The sequence below is a fragment of the Cherax quadricarinatus genome, chromosome 86 (genome assembly GCF_038502225.1).
Source record: "Cherax quadricarinatus isolate ZL_2023a chromosome 86, ASM3850222v1, whole genome shotgun sequence".
NCBI classification, from domain to species: Eukaryota; Metazoa; Arthropoda; class Malacostraca; order Decapoda; family Parastacidae; genus Cherax; species Cherax quadricarinatus.
Genome location: NC_091377.1, coordinates 9,923,422 through 9,940,720, shown reverse-complemented (window position 1 = coordinate 9,940,720; position 17,299 = coordinate 9,923,422). Strand labels below are relative to the sequence as shown.

The 17,299-nt window shown below is 39.8% G+C and overlaps 1 protein-coding gene across 1 annotated transcript in view; it reads right to left on the bottom strand.

Moving 5' to 3' along the window:
• LOC128703008 (uncharacterized) overlaps positions 1 to 17,299 on the bottom strand; it is a 76,866-nt gene that overhangs the window by 16,300 nt on the left and 43,267 nt on the right. Inside the window, exons 12-14 of the mRNA XM_070103623.1 lie at positions 10,102 to 10,248; positions 7,206 to 7,337; positions 5,847 to 5,927 (exon numbers count right to left, since the gene is read on the bottom strand). Coding sequence (XP_069959724.1) covers positions 5,847 to 5,927; positions 7,206 to 7,337; positions 10,102 to 10,248 — 360 coding nt within the window. The remainder of the gene's footprint in view (positions 1 to 5,846; positions 5,928 to 7,205; positions 7,338 to 10,101; positions 10,249 to 17,299) is intronic.

Sequence of the window (17,299 nt, the reverse complement as noted above, 5' to 3'; positions counted from 1 at the left end):
GTGCCCAGAACACAACAGCTTAGAAGCATATACTGTATGTATAAAGATACACAACATATCCCTCCAAACTGCCAATATCCCAAACACCTCCTTTAGAGTGCAGGCACTATACTTCCCATTTCCAGTACTCAAGTCCAGCTGTATAAAAATAACCGGTTTCTCTGAATCCCTTCACTAAATATTACCCTGCTCACACTCCAACAGCTCATCAGGTCCCAAATACCATTCGTCTCCATTCACTCCTATCTAACACGCTCACGCATGCTTGCTGGAAGTTCAAGCCCCTCACCCACAAAACCTCCTTTACCCCCTTCCTCCAACCTTTTCGAGGATGACCCCTACCCTGCCTTCCTTCCCCTACAGATTTATTTTTTTTTTTTTTTTTTTTTCAACAAGTCGGCCGTCTCCCACCGAGGCAGGGTGACCCAAAAAAGAAAGAAAATCCCCAAAAAGAAAATACTTTCATCATCATTCAACACTTTCACCACACTCGCACATTATCACTGTTTTTGCAGAGGTGCTCAGAATACAACAGTCTAGAAGCATAAACATATAAAGATACACAACATATCCCTCCAAACTGCCAATATCCCAAACCCCTCCTTTAAAGTGCAGGCATTGTACTTCCCATTTCCAGGACTCAAGTCCGACTATATGAAAATAACCGGTTTCCCTGAATCCCTTCACTAAATATTACCCTGCTCACACTCCAACAGATCGTCAGGTCCCAAGTACCATTCGTCTCCATTCACTCCTATCTAACACGCTCACGCACGCTTGCTGGAAGTCCAAGCCCCTTACCCACAAAACCTCCTTTACCCCCTCTCTCCAACCCTTTCGAGGACGACCCCTACCCCGCCTTCCTTCCCCTATAGATTTATATGCTTTCCATGTCATTCTACTGTGATCCATTCTCTCTAAATGACCAAACCACCTCAACAACCCCTCTTCTGCCCTCTGACTAATACTTTTATTAACTCCACACCTTCTCCTAATTTCCACACTCCGAATTTTCTGCATAATATTTACACCACACATTGCCCTTAAACAGGACATCTCCGCTGCCTCCAACCGTCTCCTCGCTGCTGCATTTACCACCCAAGCTTCACACCCATATAAGAGTGTTGGTACTACTATACTTTCATACATTCCCTTCTTTGCCTCCATAGATAACGTTTTTTGACTCCACATATACCTCAACGCACCACTCACCTTTTTTCCCTCATCAATTCTATGATTAACCTCATCCTTCATAAATCCATCCGCCGACACGTCAACTCCCAAGTATCTGAAAACATTCACTTCTTCCATACTCCTCCTCCCCAATTTGATATCCAATTTTTCTTTATCTAAATCATTTGACACCCTCATCACCTTACTCTTTTCTATGTTCACTTTCAACTTTCTACCTTTACACACATTCCCAAACTCATCCACTAACCTTTGCAATTTTTCTTTAGAATCTCCCATAAGCACAGTATCATCAGCAAAAAGTAACTGTGTCAATTCCCATTTTGAATTTGATTCCCCATAATTTAATCCCACCCCTCTCCCAAACACCCTAGCATTTACTTCCTTTACAACCCCATCTATAAATATATTAAACAACCATGGTGACATTACACATCCCTGTCTAAGACCTACTTTTACCGGGAAGTAGTCTCCCTCTCTTCTACACACCCTAACCTGAGCCTCACTATCCTCATAAAAACTCTTTACAGCATTTAATAACTTACCACCTATTCCATATACTTGCAACATCTGCCACATTGCTCCTCTATCCACTCTATCATATGCCTTTTCTAAATCCATAAATGCAATAAAAACTTCCCTATCTTTATCTAAATACTGTTCACATATATGCTTCAATGTAAACACCTGATCTACACATCCCCTACCCACTCTAAAACCTCCTTGCTCATCCGCAATCCTACATTCTGTCTTACCTCTAATTCTTTCAATTATAACCCTACCGTACACTTTTCCTGGTATACTCAGTAAGCTTATTCCTCTATAATTTTTACAGTCTCTTTTGTCCCCTTTCCCTTTATATAAAGGGACTATACATGCTCTCTGCCAATCCCTAGGTACCTTCCCCTCTTTCATACATTTATTAAACAAAAGTACCAACCACTCCAACACTATATCCCCCCCTGCTTTTAACATTTCTGTCATGATCCCATCAGTTCCAGCTGCTTTACCCCCTTTCATTTTACGTAATGCCTCACGTACCTCCCCCACACTTACATTCTGCTCTTCTTCACTCCTAAAAGATGGTATACCTCCCTGACCAGTGCATGAAATTACTGCCTCTGTTTCTTCCTTAACATTTAAAAGTTCCTCAAAATATTCTCGCCATCTACCCAATACCTCCATCTCCCCATCTACTAACTCCCCTACTCTGTTTTTAACTGACAAATCCATATTTTCCCTAGGCTTTCTTAACTTGTTTAACTCACTCCAAAATTTTTTCTTATTTTCATTAAAATTTCTTGACAGTGCCTCTCCCACTCTATCATCTGCTCTCCTTTTGCACTCTCTCACCACTCTCTTTACCTTTCTTTTACTCTCCATATACTCTGCTCTTCTTATAACACTTCTGCTTTGTAAAAACCTCTCATAAGCTACCTTTTTCTCTTTTATCACACCCTTTACTTCATCATTCCACCAATCACTCCTCTTTCCTCCTGCCCCCACCCTCCTATAACCACAAACTTCTGCCCCACATTCTAATACTGCATTTTTAAAACTATTCCAACCCTCTTCAACCCCCCCACTACTCATCTTTGCACTAGCCCACCTTTCTGCCAATAGTCGCTTATATCTCACCCGAACTTCCTCCTCCCTTAGTTTATACACTTTCACTTCCCTCTTACTTGTTGTTGCCACCTTCCTCTTTTCCCATCTACCTCTTACTCTAACTGTAGCTACAACTAAATAATGATCCGATATATCAGTTGCCCCTCTATAAACATGTACATCCTGGAGCCTACCCATCAACCTTTTATCCACCAATACATAATCTAATAAACTACTTTCATTACGTGCTACATCATACCTTGTATATTTATTTATCCTCTTTTTCATAAAATATGTATTACTTATTACCAAATTTCTTTCTACACATAGCTCAATTAAAGGCTCCCCATTTACATTTACCCCTGGCACCCCAAATTTACCTACTACTCCCTCCATAACATTTTTACCCACTTTAGCATTAAAATCCCCAACCACCATTACTCTCACACTTGATTCAAAACTCCCCACGCATTCACTCAACATTTCCCAAAATCTCTCTCTCTCCTCTACACTTCTCTCTTCTCCAGGTGCATACACGCTTATTATAACCCACTTTTCACATCCAATCTTTATTTTACTCCACATAATCCTTGAATTAATACATTTATAGTCCCTCTTTTCCTGCCATAGCTTATCCTTCAACATTATTGCTACTCCTTCTTTAGCTCTAACTCTATTTGAAACCCCTGACCTAATCCCATTTATTCCTCTCCACTGAAACTCTCCCACCCCCTTCAGCTTTGTTTCACTTAAAGCCAGGACATCCAGCTTCTTCTCATTCATAACATCCACAATCATCTCTTTCTTATCATCTGCACAACATCCACGCACATTCAGACTTCCCACTTTGACAATTTTCTTCTTCTTATTCTTTTTAGTAATCTTTACAGGAAAAGGGGTTACTAGCCCATTGTTCCCGGCATTTTAGTTGACTTTTACAACACGCATGGCTTACGGAGGAAAGATTCTTATTCCACTTCCCCATGGATATAAAAGGAAAATTAATAAGACCAAGAACTATTAAGATAAAATCAAAGAAAACTCAGATGAGTGTGTATAAATAAATGTGTACATGTATGTGTAGTGTGACCTAAGTGTAAGTAGAAGTAGCAAGACATGCCTGTAATCTTGCATATTTATGAGACAGACAAAAGACATCAGCAATCCTACCATCATGTAAAACAATCACAGGCTTCGTTTTACACTCACTTGGCAGGACGGTAGTACCTCCCTGGGTGGTTGCTGTCTACCAACCTACTACCTACTACAGATTTATACGCTCTCCATATCATTCTACTTCGATCCATTCTCTCTAAATGACCAAACCACCTCAACAACCCCTCTTCAGCCCTCTGACTAATACTTTTATTAACTCCACACCTTCTCCTAATTTCCACACTCCAAATTCTCTGCATAATATTTACACCACACATTGCCCTTAGACAGGACATCTCCACTGCCTCCAGCCGCCTCCTCGCTGCAGCATTTACAACCCAAGCTTCACACCCATATAAGAGTGTTGGTGCCACTATACTTTCAAACATTCCCTTCTTTACCTCCATGGATAATGATTTTTGTCTCCACATATACCTCAATGCACCACTCACCATTTTTCCTTCATCAATTCTATGGTTAACCTCATCCTTCATGCATCCATATGCTGACATGTCAACTCCCAAATATCTGAAAACATTCACTTCTTCCATACTCCTCCCCTCACATTTTATACCCAATTTTTCTTTATCTAAATAATTTGATACCCTCATCATCTTACTCTTTTCTATGTTCACTTTCAACTTTCTACCTTTACACACACTCCCAAACTCATCCACCAACCTTTGCAACTTTTCTTTAGAATCTCCCATAAGCATAGTATCATCAGCAAAAAGTAACTGTGTCAATTCCCATTTTGTATTTGATTCCCCATAATTATTTATATTAGTATTCTCGTTTTCTTGATTACATTTGACAGAACAGAAGATACACATGTATTACAGAAATAAAGATGATTCTGAATGGTTTACGGACTAAAAGTACCTTGAAATTGAGCTCAAAGTAGCGGAAATGTTCGATTTTTGCCGATGTTCAAAGTAAACACATCACGTCCTGCGTCCAATACACGTCAACTGGTGGGTCTAATATGCTTTTGCAAATGTGCTTGTATTATTTATACCATTTTTATAATAATGTAGTAGTCTGTATAACAGTAAATCTTCTATTTTTTGTAAATAAAAAATTCAAAATGGAAAGCAAGCGTAATATAAGAGGGGCCGACTCATGATAGTTGCAATCGGTAAATGGGGGGTGTCTGGTACTTAATCAGTAGAACAAAAGGAGTTCTATCGAAATAGCTATGAGTTTGGTTGACTGGAACAATAGAATTGGCCAAAAATAGGGCTCAAAGTGGGTGAAATTGCTGATGCGTAAATATCGCCGAGACCACTAACTTCGCAAGAGCGTAATTCTGTAAGTTTTCCATCAAATTTTGTACTTTTGGTGTCATTACTATTGGGAAAAAATTCTCTATCATTTCATAAGATTTTTTTTTTTAAATTCTTCGACACTGAGAGCAACTTTGTGAGCAGGGGTCTCAACAGTGAAAGGGTTAAAGAGCATGTGTAGAGAGAGGCTGTAGAGATATAAAAAAGGAAGAACCAGGATATTACTCCTAGACTGAAGGGGCTGTTTCTACATACTGAATATTTTTTTAAATTTCATATGAAATATTAACTAGTTGACTCGTGTGGACCACATCCTGGGGAGGACAAAGTTAAAGGACCCCAGTGGAAATAAGACAGTCCTCAATGATGCACTGACTTTCTGGGGTTATCCTGGGTGACTAACCTCCTGGGTTAAAAACCCTTTACAAATTCTAATTAAATTTTGGATCTTAATAAAGTCAGGATTCAAGAGTCCCAATTCTGTGACTATGTACTTCCCAACCAACTAACCATTCATAAAAGTATAAGTTTGAGTAACAAACCTTCTCACTTATCCTAAAACACAACTGAGTTTTCTTTTGCTACATATTTAAAGCATCAACTTACTTGCTTCCTATATGGAGTGATAATGCCTATATCCTGTGGCTTCACACCAAATATAATAAGGCTCTTTGTGTACCGCACAACCTGAAACAAAATGATATTCTAAAATTAATGAAGCCAGATATGCACCTACAAGTAGTTTTAGCAAAAGCAAGTATAACTGGTTTTTTTTTCTTTTTTTTGTGAACTGAATATAATTCTGTAATATACAGTACACAATTTTCCAGATCAGTTGAAATGTTTAAAAATATTGATAGGAATCTAATATTTACATATTCTACACCTATCTGAATACACTTCAAATATTTTTTTTTTCACTCAATAGCCATTTCTCACTATGACAGGGTGACTCAAAGTAAATGCATCATTCATTCAGCTAATGTCTTTCCAAAAGCGTGCTGACATTACAATCAGATTACTCTACAACTGCTACACCCCTACCCTTCTTCCACAGTGCAGCCACTACACTTTCTACTTCCAAAAGTGCAGTCCAGCTATCCAGGTTCCCTGAATCACTTCATATTTCACATTAAAACAGCATGTAAAGCCATAAAAACCCTTTTGTCTCCACTCAACTCTGATCTAACATGTTCACACAAGCCTGCTGGATGTTCAAGTCCTTAGCACTGAAAAAAATACTTTACTCCTCTCATTCCAACCTTTCCAGGGATGACCCTTACCCTCACTTTCCATCCAAAATTTATATACCCTCTGTCATCATATTTTGCTCCACTGTAAATGCTCAAACTCAACAACCCCTCCTCACCTCTCTAATTTGTGGCTCTGATAACCACACAATCTTATATTTTCAGTGCTCTGAATTTACTACATAATATTAAAACCACACATTGCTCTCAAACATGACATCTCCACAGCCTTCAGCTTCTTCTGAGCCATAATGCTTCATACCCATATAAAAGTTACAGCAGCATTATACTCTAGTACATTCCCCTTATTTTGCCTATATAGACAAATTTCTTCTCCAGTGGGAATGGAGAAGAATCTTTACTCTGTAAGTCATGCGTGCCATAAGAGGCGACTAAAATGCCGGGAGGAAAAGGCTAGTAACCCCTTCTGCATAAATTACTAAATGCAAAAAGAATAAAAACTTTATGAAAGGGTCTCTTGGTGGGAGACGGCCAGTGTATTAAAAAAAAAAGATAAATTTCTTTCTTTCCTCGGATGCCACAACACACCATTTTTTTCTTTTACTCTTCACCTATTCTATGGTACACCTTATCTTTCACAGACCAACATTAGTTTAAATAACTTGGTACATAAATATCATGAGACCTATGTTTCACATCCTGTATTAAGTGATAACTAAGTATTGTACATATAAAAAAAAAATCAGAAAATAACCTGAAAAGCTTCAGCTGCATTGAACCAAGATGGGGAGTCTCCTTCCTGAAGGTTGTTTCCAATGACACCATGGAAGAGAAGAGGACATGAGGAGGAAGGCAGCTTGTTCCATTTCAGGAGCTGCTCAGTCATCTGCCAAGTAACAATGCTTGTTAATAAACATGCAGCAATGCAAGCTGAATATCTTTTAACACACTGATTGTCTCCCACCGAGGCGGGGTGACCCGAAAAAAAACACTTTCACCATTATTTACCAATCACTGTCTTGCCATAGGTGTGCAGATATGACAGTTGAGATCTTCTAAACAGCAAATATCCCAAAACCCTCTTTTAGAGAGCAGGAACTGTACTTTCACCATGAGTCACACTATAACTGTCTTACCAGAGGTGCACAGATATGACAGTTCAGATGTCCTCCAAACAGCAAATGTCCTCACCTCTCCTTTAGAGTGCAGGCACTGTACTTTCTACCTCCAGGACTCAAGTCCAGCTAACCGGTTTCCCTGAATCCCTCTACAAAATGTTACCATGCTCACAGTCTAACAGTTCATCAGGTCCCAAAAACCATTTGTCTCCACTCACTCCTATCTAACATGCTCATACATGCCTGCTGGATGCCCAAGTCCCTTGCACAAAATACTTGCTTTACCCCCTCCCTTATTTATCAGTATGTATGTGTGATCTTGTAAATTGTTGACTGTGTGGCAGAAAGCGATGCTATCCCTGGAGTGCATAGTGCTGATGGACAAATAATGCAAATGCTTAAACCACAAAGAAAATAACTCAGTGCAAAATCCTGCTTTTCACTGTAGTTGACAGGTTTGGTTTAAGTGGTGGTCAAGGGATATTTACCAGTGGTTACGTTAAGGTTTTTCTAGAGGTTCAATGTAACATGTTCCTTGCCTAACATAGCCTTGATGCCATATTCCAGTGCCTATATAGGAAGACATTTTGAGGGATAATTCTAGAATTTTTGCATTACAAGAAAGTTATAACCTTACATTTAGCTCTTCAAAGAATAAAATATACTAATGAAATAAGTCAATTTTAGATGTAGGTCTCAACTTACATCTAAAATCTTGGTAAAACACACACTATGTAAGAAGGTAAAAAGCAACAGAGCAAATCTGATTTTGAAGATTTCAAAGCAAATAATATGAAAAGAAAAAATATGTAAAAATAGTGTCATCAAGATTAGTAGGGTAAAAATTAAATGAGCTAGTAAACAAGAATGAATGAAAAACAAGAGAAAAATAATGAAAGAATTGGAAGCTGCACAAATAAACAAAGGGATAAAGACATACCAATGACCAGTTGTGAAGGTTATACCCTTACAGCCTGGCCTGTGGACAGACTTCTTTATCAACTATGCTGCTGCTGCTGCTGCTGCCAGCAGGCCACAGAGCCATCACAACCTGGCTGATCACACACTTATCGCAGGCAGTGGTAGAGTTTTCTCTTGAAAACTTTTATCCTCATCCCAGCAATGTTTCTCATATATACTGGTAACAAAATGAAGAGTCACAGACCATGAATGCTGACACACAGTTCTCTAACTGTACCCATGATAAACCTGCTTTACACTGGGTTTATTTTACACTTCTTTCTGCATGTTTCACCCCATTAAGTTATGGTAGTGTGCAGATTAGGGACATTGCCATCAAATATTTTCCTTGTACCTGGTATATATAATCAGGTACCTCTCTTTTCAATTCCAGAATATATAAAATAAAACATAAGAAAATATAACAAATCAAGATATGATAAATGATAAAAACGAAAGGTAGATTCAATTAAATTACAGATGGACGAGAGTAACAGGATTGTGAGAGCATGTTAAATTGGAGTGGAGGCCAACGATTTTTGTGACCCCACTTGGAGGTGGGAAGTACAATACCTGCACTCTAAAGGAGGGGTGAGTATGTAGCAGTTTGGAGGGACATCTTAACTGTGATAGTACAGTTGTGTCTGCAGGAGGCAGCCAGTGTATGAAAAAGAAAAAAAGTGATGGGAGCCTTGTGAATGTGGCGAGGTGAAGTGCAGAATTTCAAGTAGATAGGGAAAGAGAAAGAACCATCATGACAAGCATCAACACTGGGGTAGGCTAGTGGAAATAGAGGAGATGAAAAGGTGATTTTAAGATTATTTAAGGGATGGGTAAGCACAACTGTAGTCCATGACTCTTCATCCTTCTACTGGAAGATATAAGAAATGTCTGTATTGTTGGCCAAACCTTACAAGAGAAAACTGTATGAATTCTTGCAGCAGTGCCAAATCAGCCAGGTTGTAATGGCAATATCTTGACTGATCAGGCAGTCATGAAGGAAGTCTAGTCACAGGCTAGGATGTGGGTGAACAACTATTCCCAAAGTGTGACAGCTATGTTACTTGTAAGCAACTAATGTCACATGCATAAATTTTACTGAGCATTCATTTACACATAGTTTTTTCAATCATGTGATCATGTTTTTTAACAAACTCGCCATCTCCCACTGAAGTAGGGTGACCCCCCCCCCTGCAAAAAAAAAGAAAAAAAAAAAAACACTTTTGCCATCACTCACACCATCACTGTCTTGCCAGAGGGATGTTGACACAACAATTCAAAACTGAAAATATCCCCACCTTCCTTATCAACATTATTAATAAATCGACATTCATGGTGACCTCAGGAACACATTTATCCTCCATGAATATCAAAATTGTACTGTTAATTTAAACTTCTGAAACTGAATCATAACCGTACATTACAATTAAATAGGAGCATGAAGGGGTTCAATATTTTTTCAATGTTTTAAATAATATTTAAAAGATTTAGTGATCACATTCTGTTATACAAAAAAAAAGTTCTAAATATATTCTTTCACTGTAGGATAAATATGACAATATGTGTTCTCACCTTGGTGTCAGCACAAGCCTGAAGTGTGTTATGATAAAAGAGTCTGGATGGAACATGGAAGATGTCTGGGTGAGAGCGGTAATTCTTCACCAACTGAGTCACCAGGCAAGGTTGGTAAACCCAACCTGATGACTTTATTTCTTGAGGCTGAAAATTGGGTTTTATGATGAATTTTACAATTTGAATTTTTTTTTTTAGCATGAATGGAAATTCACTTGAAAGAACAACAACCTGGTAAATAGAACATAAGGTACAATATTTCCATTTATTTTTCAGAGGCAAGAAATTTCCTGAAAGTTTGATATTTGTTTTAATTAAGGGGAAGTGCTAAATCCACAGGGTGTCATACAACATCTGGGGAATGGGAGGCATTCAGGTTTTATCCAAGGAAGGGGGGGATAATTACAATTCCTTAAGAGTCCCTCAGCATGAAGGCACCACTCTTGAGGGGGTGTGGTAAGAGAGGGTAATAACCATAAATTTTATCACTTAGGTCAATAATCATATGGTTTTTTTTTTTACACAGTGGTTGTATCCCAAGGCATGGTGGCCCTAAAAGAAGTAATTTATACAGGAGAAGGGGTTACTAACTTCTTTCTTCTGGCAATTTAGTTGCCTTTTACAACACGCATGGCTTATGGAGGAAAAATTCCCCTCCGCTTTCCCATGGAGAATCACATTTTAACCCCTAAATGGTCCAAATGTATATATACGTTCTCTCACCCAGTGCCCCAAATATTTTGAAAAATAAATTTTGTTTTTTTCATTGAAATAAAGAGAAAATTTTTCTAAATGTCACAGGATTAAAATAAAAAAATTAAGGTCAGTACTTACTGAGATATGAGGCTGCAAAGTTGGTACGTAATGCTCACCTGATGGCAACATCCAGTCCTGCTGCTTGCAGAAGTGTTGCCGATATACCATTTTTCTCATTTTTTTTTTTTTTAAACAAGTCGGCCATCTCCCACCGAGGCAGGGTGACCCAAAAGAAAGAAAATCCCCAAAAAGAATATACTTTCATCATCATTCAACACTTTCACCTCACTCACACATAATCACTGTTTTTCAAGAGGTGCTCAGAACACAACATATCCCTCCAAACCATCAATATCCCGAACCCCTCCTTTAGAGTGCAGGCATTGTACTTCCCATTTCCAGGACTCAAGTCCGACTATATAAAAATACACGGTTTCCCTGAATCCCTTCACTAAATATTACCCTGCTCACACTCCAACAGATCGTCAAGTCCCAAATACCATTCGTCTCCATTCACTCCTATCGAACACGCTCATGCACGCCTGCTGGAAGTCCAAGCCCCTCACCTACAAAACTTCCCTTACCCCTTCCTTCCAACCTTTTCGAGGATGACCCCTACCCCGCCTTCCTTCCCCTACAAATTTAAATGCTCTCCATGTCATCCTACTTTGATCCATTCTCTCTAAATGACCAAACCACCTCAACAACCCCTCTTCAGCCCTCTGACTAATACTTCTATTAACTCCACACCTTCTCCTAATTTCCACACCGAATTTTCTGCATAATATTTTTATATTATTTTATATAATTTTTATGTTCTGATAATTACAATTTATTTTACTTCTTGTCATTTCATAACTAGTCTTTGTTAAACCATACCCCCGGCCGGGATTGAACCCGCGGTCATAGAGTCTCAAAACTCCAGCCCGTCGCGCTAGCCACTAGACCAGCTAGCCACAATAAGATTCATCCAACTAGGTATATTTCTACACCATAGGAAAGTTAGCACAGGCACCTCTGTGACCACAAATGCAAGTTTTTACAGACGAATCTCCAGCTAGCGTGGCCGTGACGAACTCTAGCTCAAGTCCCTTCACTGCCGTCAACATGACTTAAGAAATCGTAATGACACGATTGCAAATAAACCATACCCCCGGCCGGGATTGAACCCGCGGTCATAGAGTCTCAAAACTCCAGCCCGTCGCGCTAGCCACTAGACCAGCTAGCCACAATAAGATTCATCCAACTAGGTATATTTCTACACCATAGGAAAGTTAGCACAGGCACCTCTGTGACCACAAATGCAAGTTTTTACAGACGAATCTCCAGCTAGCGTGGCCGTGACGAACTCTAGCTCAAGTCCCTTCACTGCCGTCAACATGACTTAAGAAATCGTAATGACACGATTGCAAATAAACCATACCCCCGGCCGGGATTGAACCCGCGGTCATAGAGTCTCAAAACTCCAGCCCGTCGCGCTAGCCACTAGACCAGCTAGCCACAATAAGATTCATCCAACTAGGTATATTTCTACACCATAGGAAAGTTAGTGGCTAGCGCGACGGGCTGGAGTTTTGAGACTCTATGACCGCGGGTTCAATCCCGGCCGGGGGTATGGTTTATTTGCAATCGTGTCATTACGATTTCTTAAGTCATGTTGACGGCAGTGAAGGGACTTGAGCTAGAGTTCGTCACGGCCACGCTAGCTGGAGATTCGTCTGTAAAAACTTGCATTTGTGGTCACAGAGGTGCCTGTGCTAACTTTCCTATGGTGTAGAAATATACCTAGTTGGATGAATCTTATTGTGGCTAGCTGGTCTAGTGGCTAGCGCGACGGGCTGGAGTTTTGAGACTCTATGACCGCGGGTTCAATCCCGGCCGGGGGTATGGTTTATTTGCAATCGTGTCATTACGATTTCTTAAGTCATGTTGACGGCAGTGAAGGGACTTGAGCTAGAGTTCGTCACGGCCACGCTAGCTGGAGATTCGTCTGTAAAAACTTGCATTTGTGGTCACAGAGGTGCCTGTGCTAACTTTCCTATGGTGTAGAAATATACCTAGTTGGATGAATCTTATTGTGGCTAGCTGGTCTAGTGGCTAGCGCGACGGGCTGGAGTTTTGAGACTCTATGACCGCGGGTTCAATCCCGGCCGGGGGTATGGTTTATTTGCAATCGTGTCATTACGATTTCTTAAGTCATAGTCTTTGTTCTGACACTAATATTAGGTACTGAAATTGTACTCAAATTGTCACAAACACATTGACAGGTAGACATTTACACCTGCCTTGGTCATTTAATATTGTCTAGGAATATATGCCAAGTATTTATAGGTCCCAGAAATGTTTTGGATACATGGGAGCATAGAAGAAGAATAAGGAGGAAGAAGTTCCCTTGAAGCAATGTGTAAGACAAGTGTCAGTGACAAGTATCTGGGAAGGCAGTGATGAGATGGGGGATGACATTTGATGGGTGCCAGCGAGGGTGCAGAGATAAGGGGTGACATTTGATGAGCTGTATCTCTGTCTCTGATTATCTGTCTCTTTGTCTCTGTCTGCTTGTCTTTTTCTGCCTCTCAGCTTCTCTCTGTCTGTCTCTGTCTCAGGAAGAGCAACTGTTAACCAACAGGTATTCTTATGCATTATATCTACAAGCACAGTATAACACTTCAGATTTTTTAGGTTATCCTAGGTAATTAATTGAAAGTATAGTAGTACCAACACTCTTATATGGGTGTGAAGCTTGGGTGGTAAATGCAGCAGCGAGGAGACGGTTGGAGGCAGTGGAGATGTCCTGTTTAAGGGCAATGTGTAGTTTAAATATTATGCAGAAAATTCGGAGTGTGGAAATTAGGAAAAGGTGTGGAGTTAATAAAAGTATTAGTCAGAGGGCAGAAGAGGGGTTGTTGAGGTGGTTTGGTCATTTAGAGAGAATGGATCAAAGTAGAATGACATGGAAAGCATATAAATCTATAGGGGAAGGAAGGCGGGGTAGGGGTCGTCCTCGAAAGGGTTGGAGAGAGGGGGTAAAGGAGGTTTTGTTGGCAAGAGGCTTGGACTTCCAGCAAGCGTGCATGAGCATGTTAGATAGGAGTGAATGGAGACGAATGGTACTTGAGACCTGACGATCTGTTGGAGTGTGAGCAGGGTAATATTTAGTGAAGGGATTCAGGGAAACCGGTTATTTTCATATAGTCGGACTTGAGTCCTGGAAATAGGAAGTACAATGCCTGCACTTTAAAGGAGGGTTTTGGGATATTGGCAGTTTGGAGGGGTATGTTGTGTATCTTTATATGTGTATGCTTCTAGACTGTTGTATTCTGAGCACCTCTGCAAAAACAGTGATAATGTGTGAGTGTGGTGAAAGTGTTGAATGATGATGAAAGTATTTTCTTTTTGGGGATTTTCTTTCTTTTTTGGGTCACCCTGCCTCGGTGGGAGACGGCCGACTTGTTGGAAAAAAAAAAAAAAAAAAAAAAAAAAAATTATATTTGTGTGTACCTGTGACATAGACAGATAGACAGAGACAGACAGAGATAGACAGACCCTAAACTTGGGGTTAACATCACTTTCCTTTTAAAAGGGGAGTGTTAATATGACATTACATCAATGAATCCTTGGTGTTTGCCGCATTGTTTGCTCTAGGTGGCGCTCAGTATAACTGGCGCTCCCACAAGGTACTAAGTGGTCCCAGACTTTTTAATATGGTGCACACCGAGTGTTAAGACCCATTCTATGCTGACTAGGCATCTCGGGTCAATCGTGCCAAATTTGGAGGCAGGAAAAATAAAACGTATATATATGTTAGGGGCGCTAGCGGTAAGAACGCATATATACGTTTGGACCGTTTAGGGGTTAAAGTCACCATCAAATACCAGTGGGCTCATCACCATTAAGGATAAAGATGAATCAGGATAATAGTGAAACTTGTGAAAATGTTGGTAGATTAAGTGAAGTACAGGTCTGGAACCATACAAATTTACGAGCAGGAACTTGAAATTCCTGCGGCAGTGTATTTACAACCAAACTGTATGTCACTTATCTAACCCAAGACCAAGGAATACTGCACTCTCTAAAGGCAGAAAAATCAGTAATCCGGAAAGGTTTCGGAACCAAAGGTCCAGAAAATCGATGTTGTACCTGTAATCTTATTATTATGTTATTGCATTTATGGGAGAACCAAAGATGCTGACACACTGTTCTCTAACTATGCTTATGACAAACCTGCTTTACACTGGGTTTATATTACTCATCTTCCTGCATTTTTCACTCCAGTTAGTTGTTACAGTAGTGTGCAGATTAGGCCCATAGACTTCAAATATTTTCCTTGTACCTAATATATACAGTCAGGTGCCTATGGTGAGAATGAGAAGCAATCAGGTTTGATCTCAGGAAAGGCAGACAGGCCCAATTCCCTGCCTCAAGAGTCCCTCACCAGTGTTAATGAACCTTCTTTGAGTGGAGATTAATGTTCCCTTTGAAGAAGAAAAAATCAAAGATTGCAAAGCTAACATCAGACACTGAAAGTGTTCCTGCTATCTGGAGAGAAGTTACAGCAGATATGAGATGCTATTTTGCTGATACTGTATCACCCCACCTCAGAACACTGATGATCCTAAGTTTTCAAAGATAAAGATATTTATTTCCACATGATACAATGTCTGTACAAAGATGAGTGACATTTGGTTGTGCATGCAGAAAGTCCATGGTTATGCAGAGCATTTTTGGCAAGCTTTAGGCTAACTTAAGACTACAATTGCAATAATTATTATCTGCCTCGGTGGGAGACGGCCGACTTGTTGAAAAAAAAAAAAAAAATATATACATGTATATATATATTCTCCATGGGGAAGTGGAACAGAATTCTTCCTCCGTAAGCCATGCGTGTTGTAAGAGGCGACTAAAATACCGGGAGCAAGGGGGCTAGTAACCCCTTCTCCTGTATAAATTACTAAATTTAAAGAGAAACTTTTGTTTTTCTTTTTGGGCCACCCTGCCTCGGTGGGATACGGCCGGTTTGTTGAAAGAAGAAAGAAAGATTACCAATACTTGTATATGGGTGTAAAGCATGGGTTGTGAATGTTGCAGAGAGGAGGCGGCTGGAGGCAATGGAGATGTCGTGTCTAAGGGCAATGTGAGATGTAAATATTATGCAGAGAATTCGTGAAGTGGAAATTAGGAGGTGTGGGGTTACTAAAAGCACTCTACATCCACTCCTCAGAGGGCTGAGGAGTGGATGTAGAGGGGGTTTAGTCATTTAGAGAGGATGGAGCAAAATAGGATGACTCAGTGTGTGTGTAAATCTGTAGTGGAGGAAAGGAGGGGGTAGGAGAAGTCCCAGGAAAGGATGCAGGGAGGGGGTAAAAGAGGTTTTATGTGCAAGGGGCTTGGATATACAGAAGACATGCGAGTGTGTTAGATAAGAGTGAATGGTGATGAATGGCTTTTGGGACTTGACGAACTGTTGGAGTGTCAGGAGGGTAATATCTTGTGAAGAGATTCAGGGAAACCGGTTAGCTGGATTTGAGTCCTGGAGGTGGGAAGTACAATGCCTGCACTGTAAAGGAGGGGTTTGGGATATTGGCTGTTTGGAGTGACATCTGAATTGTCATATTGACAGTGTGAATGATGGTGAAAGTGTTTTCATTTTTTAAGAATTGTAAGAATTTATGTGACTCCTACAGGCTTAGAGCTTCCCTGTAGATACAATAATACAAGCAGGACCTTCTTTACAGCATTTCACTGTGTAGCACTTCGTTGATGCAGTGGTTTTCAATTAAACATATTCTTTATTTATTCGGACTTCCTACAATAAATATATTCACCATTCACTATAAGCTAAGTATGAAAATATTTTAAGGTAAGTAATGTGTCTAGGTAGTAGGTTGGTAGACAGCAACTGCTCAGGGAGGTACTACTGTCCTGCCAAGTGAGTGTAAAATGAAAGCCTGTAATTGTTTTGCATGATGGTAGTATTGCTGGTGTCTTTTTTCTGTCTCATAAACATGCAAGATTTCAGGTATGTCTTGCTACTTCTACTTACACTTAGGTCACACTACACATACATGTACAAGCATATATATACACACCCCTCTGGGTTTTCTCCTATTTTCTTTCTAGTTCTTATTCTTGTTTATTTCCTCTTATCTCCATGGAGAAGTGGAACAGAATTCTTCCTCTGTAAGCCATGCATGTTGTAAGAGGCAACTAAAATGCCAGGAGCAAGGGGCTAGTAACCCCTTCTCCTGTATAAATTACTAAATTTAAAAAGAGAAATTTTTGTTTTTCTTTTTGGGCCACCCTGCCTTGGTGGGATACAGCCGGTTTGTTGAAAAAAAAAAAGTAATGTGTGTACTGTACATGCATTTTTTAGGCCTAGCTCTACTGCTCACTTAATATATGATAGTGTAAACATGTTATCAGGCTTTTATATCCATTTGAAGGT